Source organism: Rhodamnia argentea, chromosome 8 (assembly GCF_020921035.1).
Source record: "Rhodamnia argentea isolate NSW1041297 chromosome 8, ASM2092103v1, whole genome shotgun sequence".
Taxonomy (NCBI): Eukaryota; Viridiplantae; Streptophyta; class Magnoliopsida; order Myrtales; family Myrtaceae; genus Rhodamnia; species Rhodamnia argentea.
In genome coordinates this window covers 25,069,300-25,094,782 of record NC_063157.1, presented here as the reverse complement: position 1 = coordinate 25,094,782, position 25,483 = coordinate 25,069,300, and the positions used below count along the sequence as shown (strand labels likewise).

General features: G+C 40.7%; 3 protein-coding genes across 3 annotated transcripts; 1 reads left to right on the top strand and 2 right to left on the bottom strand.

The window, feature by feature from the left end:
* The first annotated feature begins 9,876 nt into the window (after positions 1–9,876).
* On the top strand, positions 9,877–11,487 carry LOC115735381 (zinc finger protein ZAT9-like). Its single transcript, XM_030666605.2, has one exon. It carries the CDS (start codon positions 9,877–9,879, stop codon positions 11,455–11,457), a length of 1,581 nt encoding a protein of 526 aa, XP_030522465.2. The 3' UTR covers positions 11,458–11,487.
* Positions 11,488–12,861: 1,374 nt separating this feature from the next.
* On the bottom strand, positions 12,862–14,439 carry LOC115735382 (transcription factor MYB8-like). The gene is made up of 3 exons (XM_030666606.2): positions 14,088–14,439; positions 13,041–13,761; positions 12,862–12,944 (listed from the first exon to the last, which is right to left on the bottom strand). Exons 1-3 carry the CDS (start codon positions 14,373–14,375, stop codon positions 12,862–12,864), a joined length of 1,092 nt encoding a protein of 363 aa, XP_030522466.1. The 5' UTR covers positions 14,376–14,439.
* A 7,199-nt stretch (positions 14,440–21,638) lies between these two features.
* On the bottom strand, positions 21,639–24,868 carry LOC115735293 (RINT1-like protein MAG2L). The gene is made up of 4 exons (XM_030666469.2): positions 24,500–24,868; positions 24,206–24,304; positions 23,755–23,870; positions 21,639–23,653 (listed from the first exon to the last, which is right to left on the bottom strand). Exons 1-4 carry the CDS (start codon positions 24,786–24,788, stop codon positions 21,698–21,700), a joined length of 2,460 nt encoding a protein of 819 aa, XP_030522329.1. The 5' UTR covers positions 24,789–24,868; the 3' UTR covers positions 21,639–21,697.
* Positions 24,869–25,483: the final 615 nt, after the last annotated feature.

The window sequence follows — 25,483 nt, the reverse complement described above, 5'->3', positions numbered from 1 at the left end:
AGGAAATAGCAGATTCTAGAACAGACTTAACTGAATGATGGTTATAGGCTTCAAACCCCTACAATCCTCATCTAATCAAGTTTACTATATATGCAGTCTTCGAGTTCTGTTTTTTTTTTTTGGTCTAATCAGTCTTCGACTTCAAAAAGAAGAACACAACACAAGTGTGGTTGGTCCGACTGTACTACTGTCCCTCATAATTGGTGAGTTTACTCTCACCAGCCTAGACTTCATTTCCTTGGATCGATGCGCTAGAGTTCTATCAAAAGATATGCAATCTATTTGGAAAACACATTAGAAATAAAAGTGTACGAGGAAGCTTGTACCAAGTAGCCTCACGGATCGAGTAGGAATCATGTCGAATCCTGTAAAGGCGTCCCGAACCTAAGCGCGTACCTACCAAAGTGCCGAGTCCCAATGCACAGCTAATGGTGAATTGGCTTAGCTAGACAAAAACATCAATGGTCAACGGCCATAAGATTCTCAGCCGCTAGATTCATGGCAGTCCTGCAGAATAAGAACCAACGAAAATGAATCTAGATGAATCTTCTTAGAACCAGCGTTACGTCGACAGACATCTCCAATATAAAGATCACTCGGGTACTGTCGCGCCGTGACAACCTAGAGAAACAGGTACCATGAGCATGAACCAACTTCCTGTCTACCAAACGGCAACAAAGTGCAAGAAAAGCAAAAGCTAAAATCTTGTCAAGAGAGCTGACAGATTTCTTAATGCAATCGCCTTGGGAGGCTCCTCCAAATACTCACAGCCAAGGTGGTCTATGTACCCTTTGTGAGCATCTATGCAACACATTGTTCTCATCATAAAGTCTCCTCCGACTTTGTCCTCTTTTGCAGCAATTCAATACAAAGCCTCCATTGGGTACCTATAAGAATGGGACAGTCAACGAAAGAAAATACTACATATAGAGAATATCACTCTCACACAAGGAGCCGCAGAACCATCATAGCCGCATTTCAAACAGCTTCAGATGCTTGTAACCGACTCGCCACTGCTCACTTTCTCCCTTTACATACCATGTGTTGATCTTCGTAAAATCTCCCCGCTGAAAATCTTTGAGCGAAATTGCTTTAGACCAATCCAATGTTTCTCTGCCAGGTCCTTGAGCTACGACATTCCTAATGCTTTCCTGTATTAGGCTTTGCTACATCATTGTGTGTCCACCGTACCTTTTAATATGCCCAGATTTCCGGAAAACCAAATGTTCCTAGTACAACAATAGAAGTGAGTAGATGATTTAACAACGATGAAAGAAGCTGCAAATTGCTAGAGAGAGATTAGGTACAAGTGGTGGCCAAACACCAGAGCCAATTAATCCCCACATTCTGCAGAACTCTGTATCCAACATGACCTGCTGCGTTTCAGATGGACACCTTGGGAAAGGCAAAGCCATGACAACACAGAGAGTGGTGGTGATTCATGATGCTTCACAAGAATTAATTTTATCTTCCCTCAGGTGGGCATTGTATGAACTTCTACTGAAGCCTGGAGATAAGCTCACTGTCCTTGGAGTTCTTCGTCAAGCTAGCACCCCCAGTGAGTACGAAAGAAAGCAGAAAGGTTAATTCCCATAATACATTCTTTCGTGATAGTGAATCAAAGCTCATAGGGGTTCATTCTCTAATATTCACATAAAAGAATAGTAGCAAAAGAAGAAGATAGCTGTATGCTGAACATGTGAATAAAGCAAACAGGATGATGTCCGAAGAAACACCTGTTTTGTTCCTTGCTTTTCACTAATATATCTGTCTGAATGACCTCATTCCAGTGGGACCCAAGAGCAGCGATGACTCCGGTTCCATGATCGGAGCAAACCAGAAAATAGGTAATTCTGAAGTAACAAGGAAGAAAGAAGAGTACGAAAACAACATTGAACTTCTTCAAGTCAGCAAGCTGTATGAGATACACAAGGTAGCGACTTATCTCCCACTCTTGATGCCTCATAAAAGTGATGCTCTAGATAAATTATGCACTAACATAATGGTCTACATGAATCTGAGAGAACAAAAAAATTGTTGTATGTTCTAGTTGCAAGAGATAAAAGCGATACGGTAATAACTAAAAAGCCATACAAGCAGATGAGGTCCAGGCTGGGAAAGAAATTCCGATAGAGTTTACTGCAGGAACCATATATCTCAGACAGCCTACAGCAACACATTAGCCCCTCCTGAAAAATTCAAGAGTGATCCAGATTCTGGTAGCCATTAAGTGAAAACTTTAGGAAAAACTATTCTTGACATATCAGATGAGGTTCAAGGTTGTTGTCTTCTGATGATCAATAACTATGTGGAGATGTGATAGGAGATTGACCTGATGCACTCTAAGATAAAGTTCAAATAACTTTGTACAAACCTCAAGAGAACCTTCGAACTATGATAGTCGAACTTTCTGGCACAGCTCTCACATATAAAATAGCCAGATATGAACCACGGGCTATTACTGTAAAGGTGACAGCGGAAAATGAACTCCGTGCAGCACTTTATAAAAGGCATCAAATCCGGATAAATAGATAAAATAGGTTTAGAGTTCCACATTCATAATACTGTTGCTATGATCACTTCTAGAAATAGAATAATGAGCAGATTACCCATATGCATCAAAGGAAATAATATCCCTAATATAAAGTTCAGCATATATCATTTCAAAACAACAACAAAGCATAAAATTTATTCTGTCCCCTAAGAAACATCATTTGGTTCAAATTCTCATGAATGTACAAGATGCTAAGTTCCAATCATCTCACTGATAATTGAAACAATTAATGAGACTTTGTTGTGCATTTGTTTATTCAGATTGAGTTTAACATAGAGGTGGCTGTGGGACCTTCACCTAAGAAGACAGCTTTGGAGGCAGCCACAAATCTTAAGGCAACATGGGTGATACTTGACAGGTCAGGAAAAAGCTAAATATGGATAAAAGCACCAGCTACCAACAGGATTTCTACAGTACAAGTGCAAATTTTCTTCCATGATGCAGTGCATATTTTAGGCTTTGGCTACACCTGTTAGTATAATAGGCCATGTTTCATATGAAATGGAAAACTCGAAAGTCACTCACATATCTGACACTGGCGTGGACGTCTTGATTAGACGCACTCCTGCATCCCCCACTCTTTTCATCTAATTAAGAACCACCTCCGTATATTTCGAATCCTTAGCAGACAGATCAAATGAACTATCAATATGAAAAATGAAGGCTTCACGGCAGCTAACTTATGAATATGCAAAGAAATATAAAGGCTTTCATGGCAGGAATACAATGAATTGCATTAGCATCAATTTGATTACTGTGGAACAACAATAAAAAAACGAAGGCTTCACTGCAGGAAGATAATGAATTGCCCATTACATGGAAAATGCCCAATGTTCTAAGTCTGTTGGTTTTATTTTCAATTCATCTATGACACAGGCAGATGAAAAAGAATAGATATTACTTCCTACAGAAGCTTTCGTGTGGAATATCTCGGATAAAACATGATCATAGCATTCAGAAGTTGAGAGCACCAAAGATTGCAGAGATTGACATGCTTCACAGGGTGAAACATCAAAGTATTGACATGACACATGATCAAATGATGCCAGGGTCACCTGAGATAGAAGATCTATTCAGCATAGAACTTCTCCCTGACAGTAAGTGCTTGTCAATTCACCAGTTTCAGTTTCATTAATCGTGAACTTCCACTACCAAATGCATATCCTAATTAGTAATTACCGCTAACCATACCCCTAACAACAATAAACATCAAAGAAGAGGCAAGACAGTAACAGTATCAAATTATGATGATTTATATGGTCAAGCAGGACTAGATGAATCCAGCCATGATCTAGAGACAACAGAGAGCACCAATCAAGAAGGGACAAAAAGGTGGCCGGGCCAGAGAAGGTTCAAATACTTCAGATGCACAATTTGCAAGAATGAAAGGCCCCTGCCTGGGTTTCAGAAAAACTTCACGTATGCAGAACTGGAAGATTCTACAGATGGATTTTCAGCCAAAAGCTCCCTATATGATGATGATTTTGGATCTGCTTTCAGTGGTCACTTGAGAAATGAACTGAAAATGGTAGTTATGGAACTCAAGAAAGTGTGCTTGCCACAAGAGGAATTTAAGTTCGAAGTCAAGGTACTAACTGAAGCAAGACATGAGAACATAGTCATGCTGATGGGGTCTTGCTCAGAAGGAAACTGCAGGCTGCTTGTATACGAGTTCGTATGCAACTGTTCTCTTGACCCCTACATTTCAAACACAGAAAGTAAGTTCGCAAAATGTCATTTCCATTGTATGTGTGTACCTATGATGTGTGTGGTTGTATTTACGCATGTATTTGGCACACATGTATGCATACATGCACAGGGTTTTTCTTGCTAAGAATTCAAATACCTGGCCATCAGAGAAGAAATTACAATAACCCTGACTGAAGCTGCTGGCACAATGCAGAATATGGTCACAACCCATTGACATGGGCACAGAGAATGAAAATAGCCCAAGGTGCATCCAGCGGACTTCGTTATCTCCATGAAACAGGCCTAACTCATGGGGATGTCAGAGCAAAGAACATTCTTCTAACTCATGATCTTGAACCACTGGTAATTTTTGAAAGAACATTATAGATCCACATATCCTTGACACTATGCCTAATAATATGTATCAATTGGATCTCAGCTAGGAAATTTTGGGCTAGCAAGAATAAAGCATGAGTCAGATCACTCAGATTATAATGGAGAAAAGTCAGGATATCAAGCTCCAGAACATACAGAGATTTGGGGAGTTTCAACCAAAGCAGATGTATACTCTTTCGGTGTGGTTCTACTGGAGCTTCTAACTGGAAGAAGTGCTGCAGATAAGACAGGGGATGGAACCGGTCTAGTAAACTGGGTAAGGACCATAATCATTCAATAGTATATTGTCAGCTAGGTAAAATCATGTGGACTCACAATATTGCAACAATACTAAGATCAGACCATAACCTGGTACCCAATCCAATTCAGATACATCCTTCTCAACTTTCTGGTGAATTCCTATAAACGGATTTAGTAGTTCCCTCATGCTTTTCCAAATTGACTCCAGCTTTGAAGCAATTAGTTTTCGTGATAAACAAATGATGAGTGTAATCATTAGGAGTTAGAAAAATTAAGATCGAATCATTTTGCATGGTGTGATCTACTATTTCCTGAATATGCTTTTGCCAAAAGATAAACCATATATGCTTCTACCGAGCTCAGTATGCAAGCTTGATTGGCGTTACAAAATCACTTTTCATCTGCTTAAGGTACTTGATTAAGAACTCAATTTGGGTCAACTCTTTCGAGTTAATTGTTCACTTTGAACTCTTCTGTGTTAATTGCACATACATTACGTCTTTTAACGTACTTATGATAGTTTGTATTTCTGAATAAATTTCTTCCTAAGAGCAGCCATCTTTATATTTTCACTCCTTAAGATCCCAAAACTCACATATTCATTTTTAAGTTTTTAGATGAAGTACAAGGGGAGCTTTATGACACCCACAAACTACATTAAGAAGCAAAAGCAGAAATGCTGTAACTGCCGGTGTTCCTCGTTAGTTTACACAGATCAATCTCCTTCACATGTATCGAAAAGCAAGTAATGCTACACCTTAGATTTTCATCCATCTGACTCATGTATCTGCAGGCAAAAACTCTGTTGAAAGGCAGAATGTACGGACAGCTGCTCGACCCTAGAGTTGCAAACTCGCATGACGAGCAGCAACTTTTCTGGATGGTTCAAGTCGCACGAAATTGTCTCTACACGGACCCTGACAAAAGATTAACCATGGACAAGGTAAGTCTCAATCACGCGAGCCTCATTACCTCTCTTCACCATCCAATTTTACTAAGCAACAAAACATTTTCCACTCTCATTACTTCAGGTGGCATCCGCCCTGGAATACATATCAGAGAGGAAATACAGCTTTCTGATGGAAGAAACCCTTCCAGTCTTATCTGAAATTGAGATTCGATCACCAAACACGAACCGCGCACCCCATCCCAAGGACGAACCGAAGCAACAAATCTCGAGGAAAGAGGGGAACTCAAAAGCTCGCGCGAGCAAACTTATAAGACTTTTCTCGCTCAAGTCACCAGCGACTAAATCAACAAGTGGTAAAACCAGCCACACAGATCACAGCGAGCAATTCTCTTGCGGTAGCAGAAAGAGTCACCGGACGACGGCGATGACGAAGCCAAAGTCGGGAAGCAAAATCCAACTATTATACGGCGAAATGCTCAATCAAAGAACCTATAGTCCAAGACTACATTACCTGCGATGATTCCGATTCCCGGTCAGATAAACCACGCGAGAGATCGCCGAATCTTCCCATCTGTGAATCGAACGAAGTGAAATTCGTAAGCAAGTCCTTCGGCGGATGAGCTTCAACTTGCCGGAGAATTCTTCGCAATGTAAGCAGAACTACGAATCTTCAGCATGATTCAAGATTGATGAAGAGGGAAGTCGAAGAAGACGGTCCACGTGATTCGAATTCACGATGAAACGGATTGCCGTTTCGCGCCAAGCTTTATATTTGGCTTAATTCCTAAACTTATGGAAAAAAGAAAAAAACAAATACTTCACTTAAAACAAATTTTGAGTTTTTGACTCGTTTGCTTATGTTCTAAGCTCAAGTATGACGACATATGTTGATTTTACCCGAGCATCGATACCCGATTTTATCGCGATTATGTCGATCTTTTACCGTACTTAATGCAAAACCATGATGGATACCCATTTTATCCGGCAACATCTTTGCCCTTTTATTACTAGGGTCTTGTTAACGAGTCTTCTCGAAACACTCTACCAATCATATTTAGGATGCGTTTGTTTTGCGGAAAATTCGAGATTTGACAATATTTTCCAAAGAATTATCGTTGGTACCGCTTAAAAAATGAATAATTTTTTTATATTTTTACCACCCACGAAAATATTTAGGTAAAGATTGTTGTCCATAGTAATAAAAACTTCTGTTGGATTAATTTTTCTGAGCGTATAACCGATTGTTTTTCGAAAAATAGTTTTTAAAATTTTGAGTTTCTCGTGAAACAAACGTGCCCTTTAGCACGGACATGATTTGATTTTCAATTCATATGATCTACACATGACAAGAGGAAGGAAAATCCACTCAGAAAAATCCACTCATATGATCTACACATGATGTTTTTCCCTCTGTACCATCTTTTGAATATATGCGGTTCGGGTATCGGGTCGAGCAGACTTCCAATTCGGGTCGGGTATCCTGGATACACTTTCATTTCGAGATGTTGACCACGAAACAGACGACCCTACTCAAGAACTACATCAAAAGACGCACACATCTCGCACCCTCAGACCAATTTTAACTTCACGAAGATCCCTCCATCGATCCTCGACCCGGACTCGGAGATTTTAGATTGTGTTTGGCCATCCAGATTTTTAGTCGAATGAGACTTGGATAAGATAAGATATGAAATTTAAGGATTTTGTACAATTTCGAGTTCTTCTGCTTTGCCAAGGTGTTGCACCAGAGGTGCATAACACGCAATTCGTTTGTTACAGGAGCAATTATGTCTATAGACAAAAGGATGACAGTTCTAGGACTTCATCGGTTTGAAGCCGATGCTTGAGCGAGTAATAACTCATCGGTCTAAGTCACCAGGAACCCGCTTTCTACATAAGCCGGCCGCATAACCACTGAAAATTTCTCAGCGTGCTTGTCGGCTGCTCTAGGACCGACCGCCATTGAAGCTCGAAGTGAGCACGCGTCTAGATCAACTCGGTCGCCTGTGTAGTCTTCTTGTTTCGCCTGCCTGCTCAAGCCTGAATCACGAAGGAAACGCATGTTAAGGGGAATTCAGTGTTTCGAAGTTTGGTCATATCAAACGCTGCCCAACCAAAATTGTCCTTCCAGGAAACATTCGAGGATGCCGCGATGGAAACTCGACGGCTCGAATCGAGCTTATCATGAAGGCCTGCTCTGGCTCTAGCCCTGCATTTTAACTCTTCTTCATCTGTCGCTGACGCCATCAGAGCCAATGCGCATATATTCGCTCTTCACGAGCCCGGCTCGGCAATCTCCCCATCCGGCACGACCTGCCTCGGCCTTCTTCAAGCACCCGGGTGGAGCAGAAAATGCAGGCAGAGAAACCGGCATCCACACAGTCAGCCGCCGTAGGTCTCGAAAGTGAAGAAATCCCCCATCTCCGGACCATTTTCTTCGACAAATTTCGTCCAGCCATTGCCTCACCTTGAAGGAGGGTCTCCTTCTGCTGCTCCTAGTGAGCCAGAGAAGAGACACGGTCTGAGAGAGAGACAGACGTCCGACTCATGATTTTGAAGCAACAATATGCGACCCTGCTAATAAACGATAGAGGGTGGGGAGGCTAGTATCATAGGTTCCGGTTCGACTCTAGCGCTCTGCAAAGAGACAGAACAAAAGCCAGAAAGATGAGAGTTAGAGATCAGACAAATTTTTTTTAAAAAAAAAGGAAAAATCGTGCCATGCGATCTAATTTTGGTTGGCAGATAATACCTCAAGTTCTAGTTGTAAAGATTATTCTTATCCAAATATTGTTCACAAGAAACTTTGGCCTAAGGTGAATAATTGAGCCAGCATGTCAGATTTGAAAAGCCTATCTGTCCTTTAAGATCTCGCGATTAGAATTGTGAGCAATTTCCATATCTCATACGTATCTTAGAATCCTAGATACATCTTTTTTTGGGTTTGTTTTCCTTTTTTCCTTTTTCATTTTTTTTTTTTATTTAGCCTCGAGGTAAAGAATTGTGTATTCATTCTATGAGATCAAGTCAATCATATTTCAAGAATATAAAGACTCGTGTTGGGTTTCCACTCAAAAACACTGGTTCTCGAGTAGCTTCCCGCTCTGCGATCGACCTTATTCGCTGAAAAAAAAACATGAAAATCCTTGTATACTTCTCTGAATTGGGATTGATCCCGTCTACCACATCGGATTAAATTACGCGAGAAATTTTCTACTCTTGATCTTAGGCCCATTCGAAGAAACGAGGAAAAAAAAAGAGGAAGGAAGGAAGGAAAAAAGAAAGAGAAAACACGCGGTCCACTCGAATCCATGGCAAAAGACTTGGCTAAATCAATTCCCGCCATGTCGGGTAAAAGACTTGCTTTTCAAGAAAACCATTTAGACTAAAACACTTCGTATTTGTCCGAAGGCTTTTCCCAAAAACCGAACCAAACGCAGCCAAGACACCCGGATAGCAGATACACCTCTTTTCTCAATCCATGCTTATACCTATATATCTATATATAATAAAAAAAAATAAGGTGGAAAAAATAATTTTTTTATTTTTATTTTATTTTATTTTTTATGGGTCTTGATCTGTTGAAATTTGCGGGTGATATTAGGAGGGAGGGCGTGCTATTCCAGAAACCGAAACGAAGAGTTTCCATTACGGAGAAGGGTTTCCTAAAAGACTTGCAATTAAAGATGCCAATAAAGATTTCAGCGTGACTCTGTATCTGTTATGCTTTTGGAAATTTAATGAAACACTCGCCCCTCCTCAATCCTCTCCCCGAGATTTTGAGGAATTTCTTGACCCAATCCTCTTGGCATTCTCGTCTTCAACCCTCTCGAGCATAATCAGTCAAAGAGCTGGTTTTTATTCACTTCCCTTATTCTGCTGATTCCCTACTTATGATCTTTCTTCCTTCCCCTGTTTTCACACCAGGTAGTCAGTCACCCTGCATACCACCGTCTCTTTGAGTAGTTCTTGCTGTGACTGGCAGCTCTCCTTCTCTCTCTTCTCTCTTCATCTTCTTGGCACTCGTGTTCTTCTTGCTGCTTCTTGATTCCCTGTTCCGTCCTGAATTTTCTCTGATCTTTCTCTCATGGATGGTCTGAGAGGAAGCCAGGATGATCAGGCAGAGCGAGGGCAGCTACCCTGTCAAGATCGTAGGAAGATGGCAGAACCCGATCCTTCGGAGAGATCGGAATCCTGGAGCCAGATGCCCAGGAAAGACCCGCTCTTGATTAAGCTCAAGATATCCAAGACGGAGCAAGAGGGCGAGCCGAGCGAGCGGGAGGAGCCTCCTCCTGCGGCCGTCCGAGTTTGTGAATTCTGCGGCAAGGGGTTCCAGAACGGGAAGGCACTTGGGGGCCACATCAGGATCCACAATCAAGAGAAGAACAGGGCGAGCAGCTCGAAGAAGACAGACGAGTGGAGGCAGAGGAAGCAGAAGGCAAAGTTTGAGAAGCATGTGCACGAGGATCTTCCAGCTCTGGATAAAGGAAGAGGCTTTGATTTTGCAGGGAAGGACGAGGAGACACCAAGTTGCTACATCTGTGACCGGAACTTCCCTTCGATGAAAGCCCTGTTCGGGCACATGAGGTTCCATCCTGAGAGGAACTGGAGAGGGGTTCAGCCTCCGGCCCAAGAAAAGGACGGTTCTTGCACAAGAGAAGTCGAATCCATGAATCAGAGGGCCGCCACAGATCAGGACGCTGCCTGTTTGGAAGCAGGAAGTTCAGGATGCTTTGTGGATCTTTTGAAGGGCTTGCCCAGCTGGTCCAGGACAGAGAAAAGAGGAAGGAAAAGCTTGATGGCCCTGGAACCCGAGGCTCTTCATGGCCTCATGAAGTTGGCATGTGCTGCTTCTTATGATTCGGGCATATCTGATGACCAAGTCAATGATGAGAGTCCACTGAAGAAGTGTAGGCTTGATGAGGAAGAGCTTCCAGGGCTTAGAAACCAAAACCTAGAGCCAACAGAAAGTCAAATCCAACAATCAACTAATATCAAAGGCGAGGGCTTGTTCAAAGCAGTTTTCAATCAGGACTATGAACCGGAATATGCAGACAGGTCTAGGAAATACAGAAAAGGAGAGCGTGTCGGTCATAATTTGGAGAGCAACCCGAACATAGAGGCTGACAAGAAGATTGAGGTAAGTGGGACATGTAAAACTCGAGATGCCAGCACTAACAAGGAAGTTGCGGCAGTGACGGTAAAGGAATTGACACATCGCAGGTTTAAATGCATGACCTGCAATAAGACCTTCCCAACATTCCAAGCGTTGGGTGGGCATCGATCCAGCCACAACAAAGAAAGGGGGATTGTTCAGCCACCAGAAGCCTCTTTATCCACCGGTGCTTCGGGTACCGAGAAGAAAATCATGCTGAGTCCCAAAATACTTGTTGCAGAAACCACCAATTGCGCAACGAGCTTTGCGCAGGAGGACTCCATGACTCACAGGTGCGAGATCTGCTGCAAGAAGTTCCCAACCGGTCAGGCACTTGGTGGACACAAGAGGTGCCACTGGGTTGGGCAAAATGAGGGCCCGCCGTCTAGCGAAGTCGTGTCGCCAGGAGATCAAGCTAGCCAGAGCGGTCCTAGAGCACTAGCTTTCGATCTTAACGAACCTCCTCCAACGGATGAGGAAGATGGCGTTATATCTGGATTCAACAGAGCCTAATCTACGGAGCTGTTTCCCTAATAAGTAATTGCGGTAAAATTAATTCTAGCAGCCGAATTTCAAGCTCGTAGTATGCTTAACTATTTCGTCCAAAATTCTTAGTGCAAATGCTTTGCTCGCTTGCATTTTCACATTTGTCTACTTGTTGTACTCTAAAACAATATTCAAAAGCTGTGATGCGCTTTAGGTTCACAGTTCAATGTTCATTCAGAACTTTCTTGTTATCTTTCTCTGTGTGATTACAATGATCCAGAGTACTGGGATTGAAAGGAAAAGGAAGAGATGGTGTACTGGATAATATCGAGTCAGATTGGTTTAGTCAGATGAGCTGACACGTCCAAATGAGAATTAGGAGTTTGTTTTTACTACCCAATGATGCTTAAACACATGATTAGTCGTTGACACATGAAGTCGCCCCAATTACAGGTCACGGATGGTTCTGTTCATAATCACTTGAGGTCAGAGAAATGCGAACCGACTAGATCATGCTGCAGTTGCTTCGTTTCATTTCTCATCTCTTTTAGTGTCCCCTTTGTCGACCATTGCCGATTTTCTTTACTATACAAAGCATTTCCAGATCCTTTCATTATTCCAGCTTCCCGGCGCGTAAAAGACGGACAGATCATCTAATTAAGGTTCGGCAATCGAGTGTTGCTGAAATCTTGCTTATTAATAACCAATAGTCCATTCAATGCTGCAAATTTGAAACTCGCAACTTTTTTTTCTGATGGACTGTCGACAAGCATAATAGAGGGTCCGAAGACAAGTCATAAAGTTCTCCCTTTAGAGCCCGGTTAATGAGCGATTCAACACATGGATAAGTGCGCAAGACATAGACTAGACTAAAATCGCAAGAAACATCTTGGCAGTCGCAATTCGAAGAGAAGGTCACAGACGCCAAAACAGAAAATTCCAGACGTGCCACAACATGTTCAAGTAGATCGAAGGGAAGGTCCTGCAAGATAACTGAGCCATCAACCTTGACTAGTCTCGGCAAAATACTGCCGTCGGGTTTCGAACTTGGAAGTAAGAAGATCGATATAAGTTGACAGACTGAACTTCACTATAACACTGAACTGAAAACTACTGACATTAGCTGTATAAAAGAGATCTTTCGACTGTGGAAAGAGTTTAGTTTCCTCAGTGGCAGCATTCCATGTCCGCAAAGGTCAATATACCAAGCCTATAACTAGTGTATGTATAAACAACCTCTTGTATTGAATACGTCAGGAAAAAATACAACGCCTACATTGCAATGTTTGAGTCCTAACGAATCTGCCTAAAACCTATGAAAAAATACGCAAACCTGAACATCGTTAATACTGTGTTAACTGTATGCTGGTGATCAATCCCTCAAATCCTACATGTTTGTTAGGTTGGGTCAATCCATGCCAGATCTCTTATTCAGGGAAAAAACCGGCGCTGTCCAAGTAGAGCATCGGGCCAAGTTGCATTCCCGCAACATGCTTCAGGATTCAAATCAGGTTCTGCAGAAGGAGATCGAAATACCAAAATGTAAATGCTAGATACGTTTCGAATACCTAAAAGCTTACATAAATGTCGTGATGGGATAATAATCTCACCAACTGACGATTCTCTGCTGTCAGGAGCTTGCTCTATGAATGCTGGCCACGCAGATTGACCCTCAGTGCGGATTTCGTTACATAGTGGATCTGAACCTCTGTTTGTAGTTTTTGATGGCGATTGTAGTAGGCCAAAGCTTGGAAAAAGAGAATTTCCTGCCGCAAATTGATGTGGATGCTGTTTGGTATCAACAATCTGGTGCAGGGGCAGAGAGGCTGGTTCACCCCGACTAGCTTGTCCTGTTTGTAAATGCTGGCCTGAAAAGAGCTCCGGCATTGTAGTCCCGAAAACGGGTCTGAAAGAAGGGAGATAACGAGTTCCGGAGGGCATATGGCGATAGGCTCCAAGATCAGCACTATGCAGAGGCGAGAAACCTGGTGCAGCAATCATCTCACTGCTCCGATCAGCATACTGAATGAGAGGCGGCAGATCCCTTATGAGACTACTGCCTCCTCGGAGAAAAGTGGACGTCGCTCCTGGGACGTGTACAAGTGCGGCATTGCCATTGGGCTGCACAAAACCTGGAGGAACTAGACTGTTTCTCCCATGGAAATTAGGGCTCGGTGAGAAGCAAGTAGTTTGGCCAGCGATCGGTGCGTGGCCCGTGCTCGGATTCGCCTCTGGTATGTCAGGAAGGTACAGCGGCCAGCCAGCACTTTCATGCCGCTTGGCCCTCGTGTTCCAGAAGTTCTTGATGTCGTTATCCGTGCGTCCGGGCAACTGCCAAAATGGACAAAAATCTCAAATTTAGAGCAGTTACGGTCGTGCAAGCTTATAAAGAGCTGGAGATTTGCTTATTTGTTATTGACTAAAAATCTGTATTCAAACAAACTTTCAAGATTTGCTAACCGTGAAAAAGATAACAATCACTTTCTTGGGTCACAAGTATTATAAACACATTAAAACAGCAGGTGTCTGCAATGACAAAAGTTCCCAAGGCAACGTGTTGTGACAGTTCAAGTTTATGCGTTTAGAATAATTGACTATGATCCCACCAAATTTTATATAATACAGACCGTTAAAAGGAACCGGTATCGAATCATCACCTGGGAGGCTATGAGCGACCACTTGTTGCCGTGGATGGCGTGGAGCTCCAGGACCAGCCGCTCCTCTTCGTGGGAGAAGGAGCCCTTCTTGAGGTCGGGGCGGAGGTGGTTGAGCCAGCGGAGGCGGCAGCTCTTGCCGCTCCGTGGAATGCCAGTGAGGAGCCTGACGCGGTTCCACTCACCCTCACCGTGCTCCTGAACGTACTCCATCAGTACCTCGTCCTCCACCGCTGTCCATGGCCCTTTTGTGAGCTCTTCCGTGGCCGGCCGCTCTCTCTTCGGCGGCATTGGGGCACAAGCAGTGATTCGAGAAGAACAGAAGGGAAGGGAAGGGAAACAAGGGCAGGGCAACATGGAGAGAAAGAGAGCTAAGCTCTGTGCGTTTGAATATAGAAGTCAAATTGAGGATGGAGTCGGAATTATAGGAGATCAAGTGGACCCCACCAGGCGGCACCTGATCAACAACGAATTGGAGTCAACTGGATGGCAAGAAGGTCAACGCGGGAAGTAGACGTCATTCGGATGTTTGACTTGACTTTGTGTTTTAATCTATTATTTAAAGATATGTACGTACTCTGAGGAATATTCAGATTTAAAAAAAATTTCATTTAGCATTACTTATTTTTTATAACATACTAAGCACTTTCAAATTTTTCCTTTTGAAAAAAAAAAAAATCTTATCTTCACTTTGGAAAGTCGCCATAAATTTTTTTCTCATCGTTTGCTACGAAATAAAACATCTTTTTTTTTTCTTCACGGTGAATTCAAACTAGGCTTATTTGATATTTTGGAAAACTTACATGATAAGTCCTAAAACTAGTTAACTTCGTGCACTCGGTCCTTTTGTCAAGCGAACGAGAAAATGTACACATGGCTTTCTTTTTATTATATTTTTAGTCATATAAATTTGTCACATGTGTAAATCTACATATGACCGAGTGCACGAAGTTAGTAAAAGAAATGGGGACCATTCGGGTTCACTAAAAATGTACACTGGCTTGTCACCATTTAAGGCTCCATTTGTTTCGCAGAAAATAACTTTCCAAAAAACGTTTTTTCGGAATTTCCGGCGATTGGGGGCGGAAAATAAGCTAATCCCGAAAAAAAAATTTCCCCTCTAGGAAAAAATCCTTTAAAAGTGGGGGAAATATTTTCCTCTGATTTTCCTCATCTTTCCTTCCTCCTATTTTTCACATCTTCTTTCATTTTAATTTTTTTTACTTTCTTTTGGCACGATGAGACGAGGAAATAAGCCATGATGACCGAACAAGCCTAAATAATGTTCCTTGGGAGTGGTGTGAGAAATGGAGGCATGAGTACATCACAATATTTATAGAGGCAGTATGGGAAATAAGGGTTAATACCACAAAAAAATCTCAAACCGGTACACTTGCGACAAATTTATCATTCATTAGTTTTTGTTAAATTTTATCATCAAATCGTTGAGTTAGATGACGCGTGGCGCTTGAAGGAATTATCATTTTGAGATTTTTACTCTCCGTTTGTCACAGATATACCAATTTGGAGTTTTTCGTGATATTAACTCAATTTTACGGAAACAAACGGAGAGTAAGTTTGTCACACGTGTATCATTTTGGATTTTTTTGTGATCAAAAAATTAGTTTGAGTTGAATTGATCACGGACGCACAAGTTTGAGATTTTTGGTGGTCAAAAAATTAGTTTGGAATAAATTTGTCACACCAGTTTGGAGTTTTTCATGGCATTAACTCATAGGGAATATACACTTGTATTTTAGACACTTATCATCGGTCTCCTCCGCTAAATCAAAAGGTCAATATACAGTTATAAAGAGAGGAACAAAGCACTTGCTATCAATATACACCGTTAAATCGAATCGTAAATATACTGTTGTAAAGAGAAGGGCAAACACCTACCATCGATATTCGCCATTAACTCGAATTGTAAATCTACGGTTGGAATGAGGGGGCCTCATGTCTATATAGTCTGTCCCGCCATTTGGACCGTCTTAAAACACTTAGCATTCTTTGTCTGAGGTGAATTCTAGGACGCACTGGTAGGAAATCATGAAATAGCAAAGCCCGGTAAACTTGTGTGGACACTCAAGATTGTAAAACCAGCATTATGCTTAATTTCCACCAAACGTGGTGGAGATGCTGTTTAGCATCAATGTCCCAAAATTCCGTAATCAACAACAAGTTTTAGGACGAAAGTTTAGGACGAAGTGCGCAATTCCACAAATTTTAGAATTACGATTACCGAACTAGATAAGTTGAGATTGCAAATTGAAAGATGGAAAAGGATAATGACAACCTGTTTGAATTAAAGAAGCACGCCAAAAGATGGATGGTGTAATAGATGCTATCATTTCGACCCAAAAAAAAAAAATAGATGCTCTCATAATGTCAAATCATACACAAATATCCTAAGTTTGTTCTTGGTAAATTATTCTATATCAAATTGTCTCTGTACCATTAGATGTATATCAACTTCTTCTATTGAATACATTGACGCACGTTGCAATATCTGAATTGTGATAAATCCGCATGATAGGCAAACATATCCCGATGATCAATCCCTCAAATTTTTTTTTCCCTAAGCTCTCCTACAACATTTGACAGGTTGGGATTGAGCGAAGCGGCAACTCTTGCAGCTTCGAGGTATGCGGGCGTCATGCCTGATGCTGTTCCAGTTGCCCTCTCCGTGCTCGTACCGCGCCGGCATCCCGTTCTCCATTGCTGTCCAGGCCGTGAGACCTCCTGCGGCTGATCGTTCCCTCTTCGGAATCGCCGGAACAACTGGAAGACAATGAGTGGAATGTTGGGAAGAAGATAGAGGAAGTGAAAGGAGAGTACTGTTGCCGCCGCGAGGTATTAGATAGAGAGAACGGTCAAAATTGAGGATAGAAGCGGGGAGTCGACGTTGATAGAAGATCAAGTGGATCCCACCAGGCGGCACATGATAATGAATAAGAAAAGAAAATCCTAAGTCGTGAGTTGACTTGATAATTGGGTAAAAGTCAACGTGGGAAATACTGCAATTGGCGAAGTCACTCCAGCATTTGACTTGAGTTGATTTTGTGAGAACCTTATAATGCGATTAATTCAAAAATATTTCATATGGATTTCATGGAATACTCAAATTTGAGAGTTTCCATAGCATACGAGCGTTTACAACATCAAAAGTCAACATAGATTTATATATGAATCTTTAGCTACAAATGTAATCTTTAATTTTCGCCGAGAATTCAAATTAGACTTATTTGGTCTTTTGAAAAAATTAGAGGACAAGTCCTAACACTTTAATTCCCCTAGTTAAATTTTAAATTATGTCAACTTCGTGCAGTCGGCCCTTTTATCAAGTGGATGAGAAAATGTACCTTTCTTCGATTTTATTTTTAATCATATGTTGTTTTATGATATTCTTTCTTAGTGGAACACAAAGTGGTGGCATGATACCATGTCCGAGATAAGAATAAATTAGATGGAAAATTGATATTTCAAAAATTTCGAAAAGAAAACATAATTATAAATGAAGTATGAATGGTAGGTTTTAAGTTCTATGGTATGCAAATAGGTTTCGGGTTTCAAATAATGAAAAATTGATTTTGAAGGGTAGGTTATAGGTTTCAGGTGAAACCTGAAATCGCTCACCACCAAATTTTTATGATCTAATTATTTCAAAGGATGACAGTGATCACTTTTAAAAAATAATATTATTATTCAAATCATTCGATTTTTCTAAAACAAACAAAGCTCTAATTTTTATGTGCTGCAGAGGTCTAATGTTCATAATACTCTAGAATATTCCATGGGAGTGGTATGGGAATGTATGCATGGGTAGGGTACATACGAATATTTCTAGGGGCAATATGGATAATATACACTTGTATTTTACACATTTAGCATCAATCTCCACCATTAAATCGAATTGTAAATTTACTATTGAAAAGAGAATGGCAAACACTTATCATCTATCTTCACCGTTTTAAATCCACGGTTGAAAAGAGAGAGGCTCATGTATCTAAAGGGTGCCCTCCATGTCATTTGGATAATCTAAACACTTGAGCAATACAAGTATTCTTTAGAACATTCCTTCTCTAAAACACTTTCTCTTTCTCTTAAATTTGGATTTGGTCGTCTAGATTTCTACCAAAGATAGGATTGGATAATATATGATATGAAATTCACAAATTTTATTAAATACTACGCACTATTTGGTGAATCGTATCAAAGTCGGATATTGTCATATCGCATTATCTAATTTGTGTGGTATGAACGACATATCGGTATAAATAAACTTGAAAAAAAAAAAGGACATGGAAGAATTTCTCGTAATTCATTGCTAAAGAAATCACAAATACACAAACAGAGATAGCATCCATTAATCAATTCATAACTATTGCATGATTTACATGTTAAACATGTTGGTCATTGAGAAAAAATGTAAATGGGCTACACCAACATCGATGAGGTAGGTCAACTAGTGAACGCCAAATTTAGTAAAAGAGAGAAAACATCACCATTCAATTCACGATTCCCGAAAGCATAGCGCTTTCACTCTTTCATCACTTTTGTGAATTTCAACATGAACTGTAGAGCTGCGGAAAGGAGGAGTTTCGATTCTTTTACTGCGTTAGTGGACTTTTGACGTAACCTAAAGAGTTACGGAGCAAAAGGAACTTGAACTCTCTAGTCATTTTCGTGGAGCTTTGACAAGAACAAAAAATTAAGGAGTTGTGAAATTTCAATACGAACAAGAGATATGGACAAGAAGGAGACCGAGTGATTTAGAAAGATCGGCTTAAAGTTTAGATTTGTTCATCCAAAATCGGGGTTCTTCTACCTCATTCTTTATTTACTTATTTCTTAATTATTTTTCCTCTATTTTCCCTTCCATCTTTCCTTAATAAAAATTTCATTGAACAAATAAACTATACTAATATACCTTAAATATGTAATAGAAATATATGCAGAAAATATATTTTAGATTAAAAAAAATTTAAATATATTAATAAAAATAACAATGAATAAAAAATAATTGAATTATTTTTTATTTATTTTTGTATATTACAATCCAATAACTATTTTAAACTTAATAGTTTTTTCCTTTCATTTGAAAAGTATTTGAGAGAAATAAATTTCATGCGATAGATATAAGAAATCATATCCACCTTTATCCCACCTCACCCATGAGATATTTTTATCCCGGTTATATGCTCTTATGTCCGACTTTATCCTATCTCGGGCACGAACCAAACACGGGATAAGATAACTTTTATCATATGTCAGTTTTTATCCTAACTACCAAACGCCGCCTATATAAGACTGACATCAAATAGAATTCTAGGATGCACCGGTGAATTCTAGGACACACGGTAGGAATCATAGAATAGCAAGCCCGTGAACATGTGTGTGGACACTTCCAGGATTGTAAAACCAGTACGTTAATTTTCCACCAAACGTGGCGGGAGGCTGTTTGGTATCAACGGTTCAGAATTTGATCATCAATAGTGCAAGTAGAGCATCTGTATGAATCTGGTCCATCTCTTTGTGGCCTTTAGGATTCAAACCAGGTCTTGCAGAAGAAGAGATTGGAATGCAAAAATGTAAATGGTACCCTTTTTCAAAAACCTAGGAACTAAAAAAATGTGTCGGATAATAATCTCGCTTGGTAACGATTTTCTGCAAGCTTCACTGGTAACGGTTTTCTGCCATCGGAAGCTTGCTCAATGAATGCTGGCGACGAAGGTTGGACCCTCGGTGCGGGTTTCTTGCTCAGTGGATCCACGCCATCTCCGTAAGATTGCTTTGAAGTTGGCCAAGAAGGGCAGAGAAAATGATTCAGCCCGGCCGACTCTATGTATTGTCCGAAATTCGGTAAGGGTAACGGCTTCAAGATTAGCATTATGCGGAGCCAATAGGTTTGGAATTTGACATGATACTCACGAGATCAATGATATGCGAGACCACTCCTCCATAGCAAGTTGCCACCAGAAGCAGAACCTGTATTTCTTTCAAAGAATCTCCTAATAAGTTCTTTCACTAGAAAGAATTCAATTCAGATGTAAAGCACCTATCCAAAAGTTTTTGCATCTCCATCGTGTATGATTCACTTCCTCGGCATGTGTAATCGAGGCATTTCCATTCGTAGTACAAAACTTGGAGGACCTGGAAGGGTACCATGGCGAATTCGGACTCTGTACTAGGAAAGAACTAAATTTCGGGAACAACGGGCAATCGGTGTGCTCGCTTGCTCGCTTTTTTCCCACGTATTCCAATAGTTCACAAAAAGTTTGAAAGAGGGTACAATTTTGGCCAATCGAATCACCGTTTGGGAGGCCATGTGGGAGCAATAGTTGCCACCTGTCGCCTCTGGCCAGTCGCCATCGGCTTGAGAAAGAAGAGGAAAAAGAAAAAGAAAAGAAAAAAGGAAAAAATAAAAAAAAAACTAAAATATTATGTTGTCGGCCCGCCAAAATTGGCCGGGTTGACCGAATTAGCACAATTACAAAATTTTTAGGACTGAATCTAAGAAAAAAGAGTTTAGAATTGAATTGGAACAATTACAATAGATTTGGGACTTTTTTAGTAAAATGCGTTACAAAAAGAATAGTATTTCTTTGGAAAAATGACACAAATGGTCCCTAAACTTTGCCTAATGTGCAATGTGATCCCCGAACTTTCGATTTGACCAATATGGTCCATGAACTTTAACCCAATGTGCAATGTAGTCCCTGAACTTTCAATTTGTTCAATGTGGTCCTTGAACTTTCGGAACGTTTTCAACTTAGTCCTTGAAATATAAGAAAATATTCAAAATCGTCCATGAACTTGAATTAATGAAAAGACTATATTGAATATCGTCCTATAATTCATAGACTAAGTTGAATGTGTTCCAAAATTTCAAGGTCCATATTGGTCAAATTAAAAACTCAGAGACCACATTGCACATTGAGCTAAATTTCATGAACCATATTGATCAAATTGAAAGTTCATATACCACATTACATATTTGATCGAAATTCATAAACTATTTATGTCATTATCCCTATTTCTTTAGTCAGGTGTTTTAACGCAAGAGACAATGTTACTGTGTTAAGTTAATTATTTTGTAATCCAACTGATTTAAGAAGCTGAGTCGATGAAAGAAACAACATCGGCGCAAAACGATGGTGGTTGAAGACAAGCTTGGAGATAGACCGCCAATATAAGCTTCAGAGAACAAGCTTTTAGTAGTTCGGACTGAATTAAGGTAGGGGCTGCACTCGCACAGTTTACGGTTTACGAATGACGGACAATGTCTACGAAATTTTCAGTATAACTCAGAGATGAATCGGTGCAATTTACTCCCAAAAGAAATCCTCCGTGTATCGCCAAATTTCTCCCTGAGGTCTCGATCAATCTCAATTTCAAATGGTATATGTTACCAAAAGTGAGCATATACTATCAAACGATTGGTTCACATTATAACGAAGCCTACCGAACCAACCAGTCAAAAGCTCCAAAGAAGCATCAGCTGAGAAACACATGAGAGAGAGAGAGAGAGAGAGAGAGAGAGAAGTGGTGTAACATCAATACATGATCTACAACATAATGTACAAATTCTATCTTCTACTACCAAAATCGAGTTAAAGTTTGCACATCACTGATCTCAGAAGTTCATGAACTTGCCCAACAGATAAGTGCGAAATTCCACAAACATGCAAGCACTCTATTTGTTTTACATTATTTGATAAAGCCATTTGCAAATGCTTCACCTCTTCCTTGTTCATGTTTAGAAGCCTTAGAGAATCTCTTATACAAGGGAAAAATGCTTCTGGCCGAGCACAAAATGGCTGAAAGACTAGGTACAACGCTCTCATATCCGCTGTAAACTGAACTATCCCTTTTCTCGAAAAACAGATGTCGCTTGCAAGCATGCTGCGAAAAAGAAAATGGTCGAGCCCATCAGCAATGTTACGCCACATATCCATGAAGTCCTTCGGGTTTAGTATTCTTCTGATACTTGTTAGCTGACTTCCCAAGGCATCCAACGCTATGACAAGATCAGTAGACACTACACTCGGGGTATTAACTTGCTCAAGTTGCTCGAACCCAAAACTATGCCTATTATCGACATAATCCCAGCTAAGCATTTCAAATTGTTGCAGGAGAAAGGCAATCATCTCCATCAGCCAATTGGTCTCGAGCTCAGCCAAGCTTTTAATTTCTTCCCCAAAGAAGCAATTATAACCAGTGTCAACATTTTCATGCCGCTCCATACCATCAGCGAAGCACATGTCCAAGAAGTTCACATCATCACTCCACTCGACCAGTTTATATTCAACATAACTGGCAGCATTTATAGACCCACAAACCCTCATAATCACGTCATTGTCATCAAAACTGGCAGACTGCAATTCTTCTATCCTGCAATGTGAAATTAAGACCTTAAGAAAGCACCAAATGAATTTCCCAGCAGTCGATCTGATAAACTGCACCCTTGGCAAAAGAGAGGGAAATTTTTCACATCTCTCAATCATTGCCCATGCAACTTTAAGCACGAAATCTGCAATCAATGGAGCTTTGTGGTCATCTTGGGTAGCAAGAAGATAATCTACAGATTCAATTTCATGATAAAACCCATTCCCACACTTGCTACTTTGTACCCAAGCCCTCTCATCCCTTAATTCAACTTTGAATTTCTTCCACGCATCCTTGAACTCAATCTTTGCCCAAATCTTGAGCCACTCAGGCTTCTCACAGAATATGTTCAATACTGATACTCCTCTAGTCAGACATTGAACGATATCAGAGCCCACATAAAGACATGTTTCGGATTGGACGAGCGACTGCATACGGGAATCGAATGCAATGATGAGGTCCATAATATTAAGCCATGAAGTTGAAACTTCTGATTTGCCACCTTTCTCCCTGTAACTTTCAGCAAGTGGAGGTAAAACCTTCTTCACCAGGAATCCAGAAAGCATTAGAACCATTGAAAAAACCCAAGCTTCTCTGGCACTAAAGGCGACCAACCTGGCCTTATCTATCAGAGGCTGCAAAACATCTTCAACTCCGACCAGGAAATCCCTTGTAACTTTGAATGCAAGAGCAAAAATCAATTCGGGCTGCTGAATCCATTTAGTAAAGTGGTACTCCATCCGTGCTCCGATGGGAGACACCAGCTCATCAATGGCCCAAAGCCTTGATTGCTTCTCCTCTAAACCCAAAAGTTTCTGTTTTCGCTCTTCCCTTCGCGTCTGCAGATGCTGCAGTGCGCAAAGAGATAGAAAACTATGAGCAAAATTCTCTCTTTTCGCCCCTTGCATTAAAACTAGAGGGTTTGGTATGCTAGTGACTTCGCCATCCCCCATAGCCGTTGGCAGAAGTTTTGGTGGCCATCCTAGGGAAGCAAGAAGAGACCTATGATCTGCAATGACTTTTGGTCTAAGAACAGCAAGAGTTCTGTCAGCTCTGCTATCCACAGATTTCAAAAGATGGCCCCATTGAGGTCGGGATTTCAAAATGTCAATCACTACGTCCTCGATATTGTTCATGGTTTTTATTGCGTGAAGCAACTTCTCTCTACTTCGTCCAGTTTCCTGAATTGGAAAGGAGGAATCAAATCGGGCTCATAACCTGCGGGAAAATTAACATCTAAAGAACTGCCATGAAAAGGAAGGGAAAACATTAAGGTCATTACCAACAGAACTGACGAAGTAGAAATTTTTCCAGACAAGACATTCCTTGCTTGGTGATTCACAAAGAAAACTGAATCTTCGAGGTCTCCAACCAGCACTTCAAGCTGCAATGCAGTCCCTTGAAAAAATATTGCCATAAATTAGTTGTGGCTTTCATAGAAAGCAGTCATACACCGTTTCCTAGTAAAGTAACGATATGACATGACTGAATCTCAAGAAGTTATAATACCGATAAAAAATCTTAAGTTGAATCTATTCGATGCCAATTAATCGTGAACCTATAATTAAATGAGTCCTGGAAAAATCAACAACAGCAGGTTCATGATCACTTGAAAGATGCATTGGCAACGAAGTCATGACTCCGAGATTGAAAAAAAAACGACATTTTCTTCGTGCTGCCACTAGATAATAAACAACTGTAAACAACGACTCCAAGTAGGGAACGAAGCTCACCGACATATTCGCGAATGTTCTCCATGCGCTGCACTTCTTTCACAAGCCAAGGGAGCTCCTCGCTAAAAGTTCTTCGACTCCTATTCGACTGTACACCGTCTACAATCACGAAACTGACCATAAAATTCAACCAACCATCAAGCTAAAGGCGGACCAGCCACAATCACATTTCAGAACCTCACACAAAATCATCGCACGAAGACGACGAAATGCAAACCTATGACAATAAAATGCACAAGGAAAAACCATTCCGAAAATGAAAATCACCACAAGAAAAGCGCACAGAAAACCAACATTGCGATGTGCAGACGCTGAGATTCTCCAACTTGACGAGTGACTTCTGGATCAAAGACTTGGTTCCGAGCGAGCGATAGATCCACGAAACGGCGAGCCTCGCGATCCGACCGCGAAGGGCCGCCAGATCGCCGTCCAGATCGGCGCACCTCCGGTCCAGCTCCGAGGAGAGATCGGCCGCGCTCGACAGATCCTCGCGGCTCGCGAAGTGCGCGTCGAGGAAAGCCGCGTGCTGCGTAGAGAGCTCGGCGCAGGGAGGCAAGGGCGCGTCTCCGTCGGGAGCATCCATGGCGACATGGAGGTCGTAGCTGGGAACGGAACAGCGGATTTCAAATTTTTGTCTCTAAATTCGGACAGAAGAAAGCCACGCTCTGTTCTAGGGCTCAGCTCATGAAGATCTCCTAACGTAATGATTTTGCTCTTAACAATATAATCGGTTAACTAAAATTAATATTATGTCAAAAAAAAAAACTAAAATTAATATTTTCTACAAAAAAAAAAATAAAATAAAATCAACACATCCTGAAAATTGAAAATGATCGTATTCTTAAAAAAGTAACATTCTTCAAATAAAAATGTTCCTATTTTCAAAGCACGAGTAATCAAGGAGTGGCTGAGAGGCGCTCTTTAACATGTTCCAAAAATTTAATATCTAGTTCTTACATTTCCTGAACATCTAACATATTAATTTTAAGGCCGCACCCTTTTTTTTTTTTTTTATCGAAAGGCCACAACACCTTGAGAATGCACGAAAAATTTTATTATCACGCTATAAAAAACGAAGTAAGAATTTGGGAGATTGATATTATGTTTTTTTCTTACAATGGACAAGTGAAACAATCATAATTACAGAAGAAACACCTCAAGGTTAAGCCGAGAAAAGAGCAGTCGATTTGATTCGACAAAAATGCGTATCTTTTCCCAAATTGAAATACTTTGCTTCGTTTCGATGTTTCTCCATATCCTATGTTCTTTTCTTTTCTT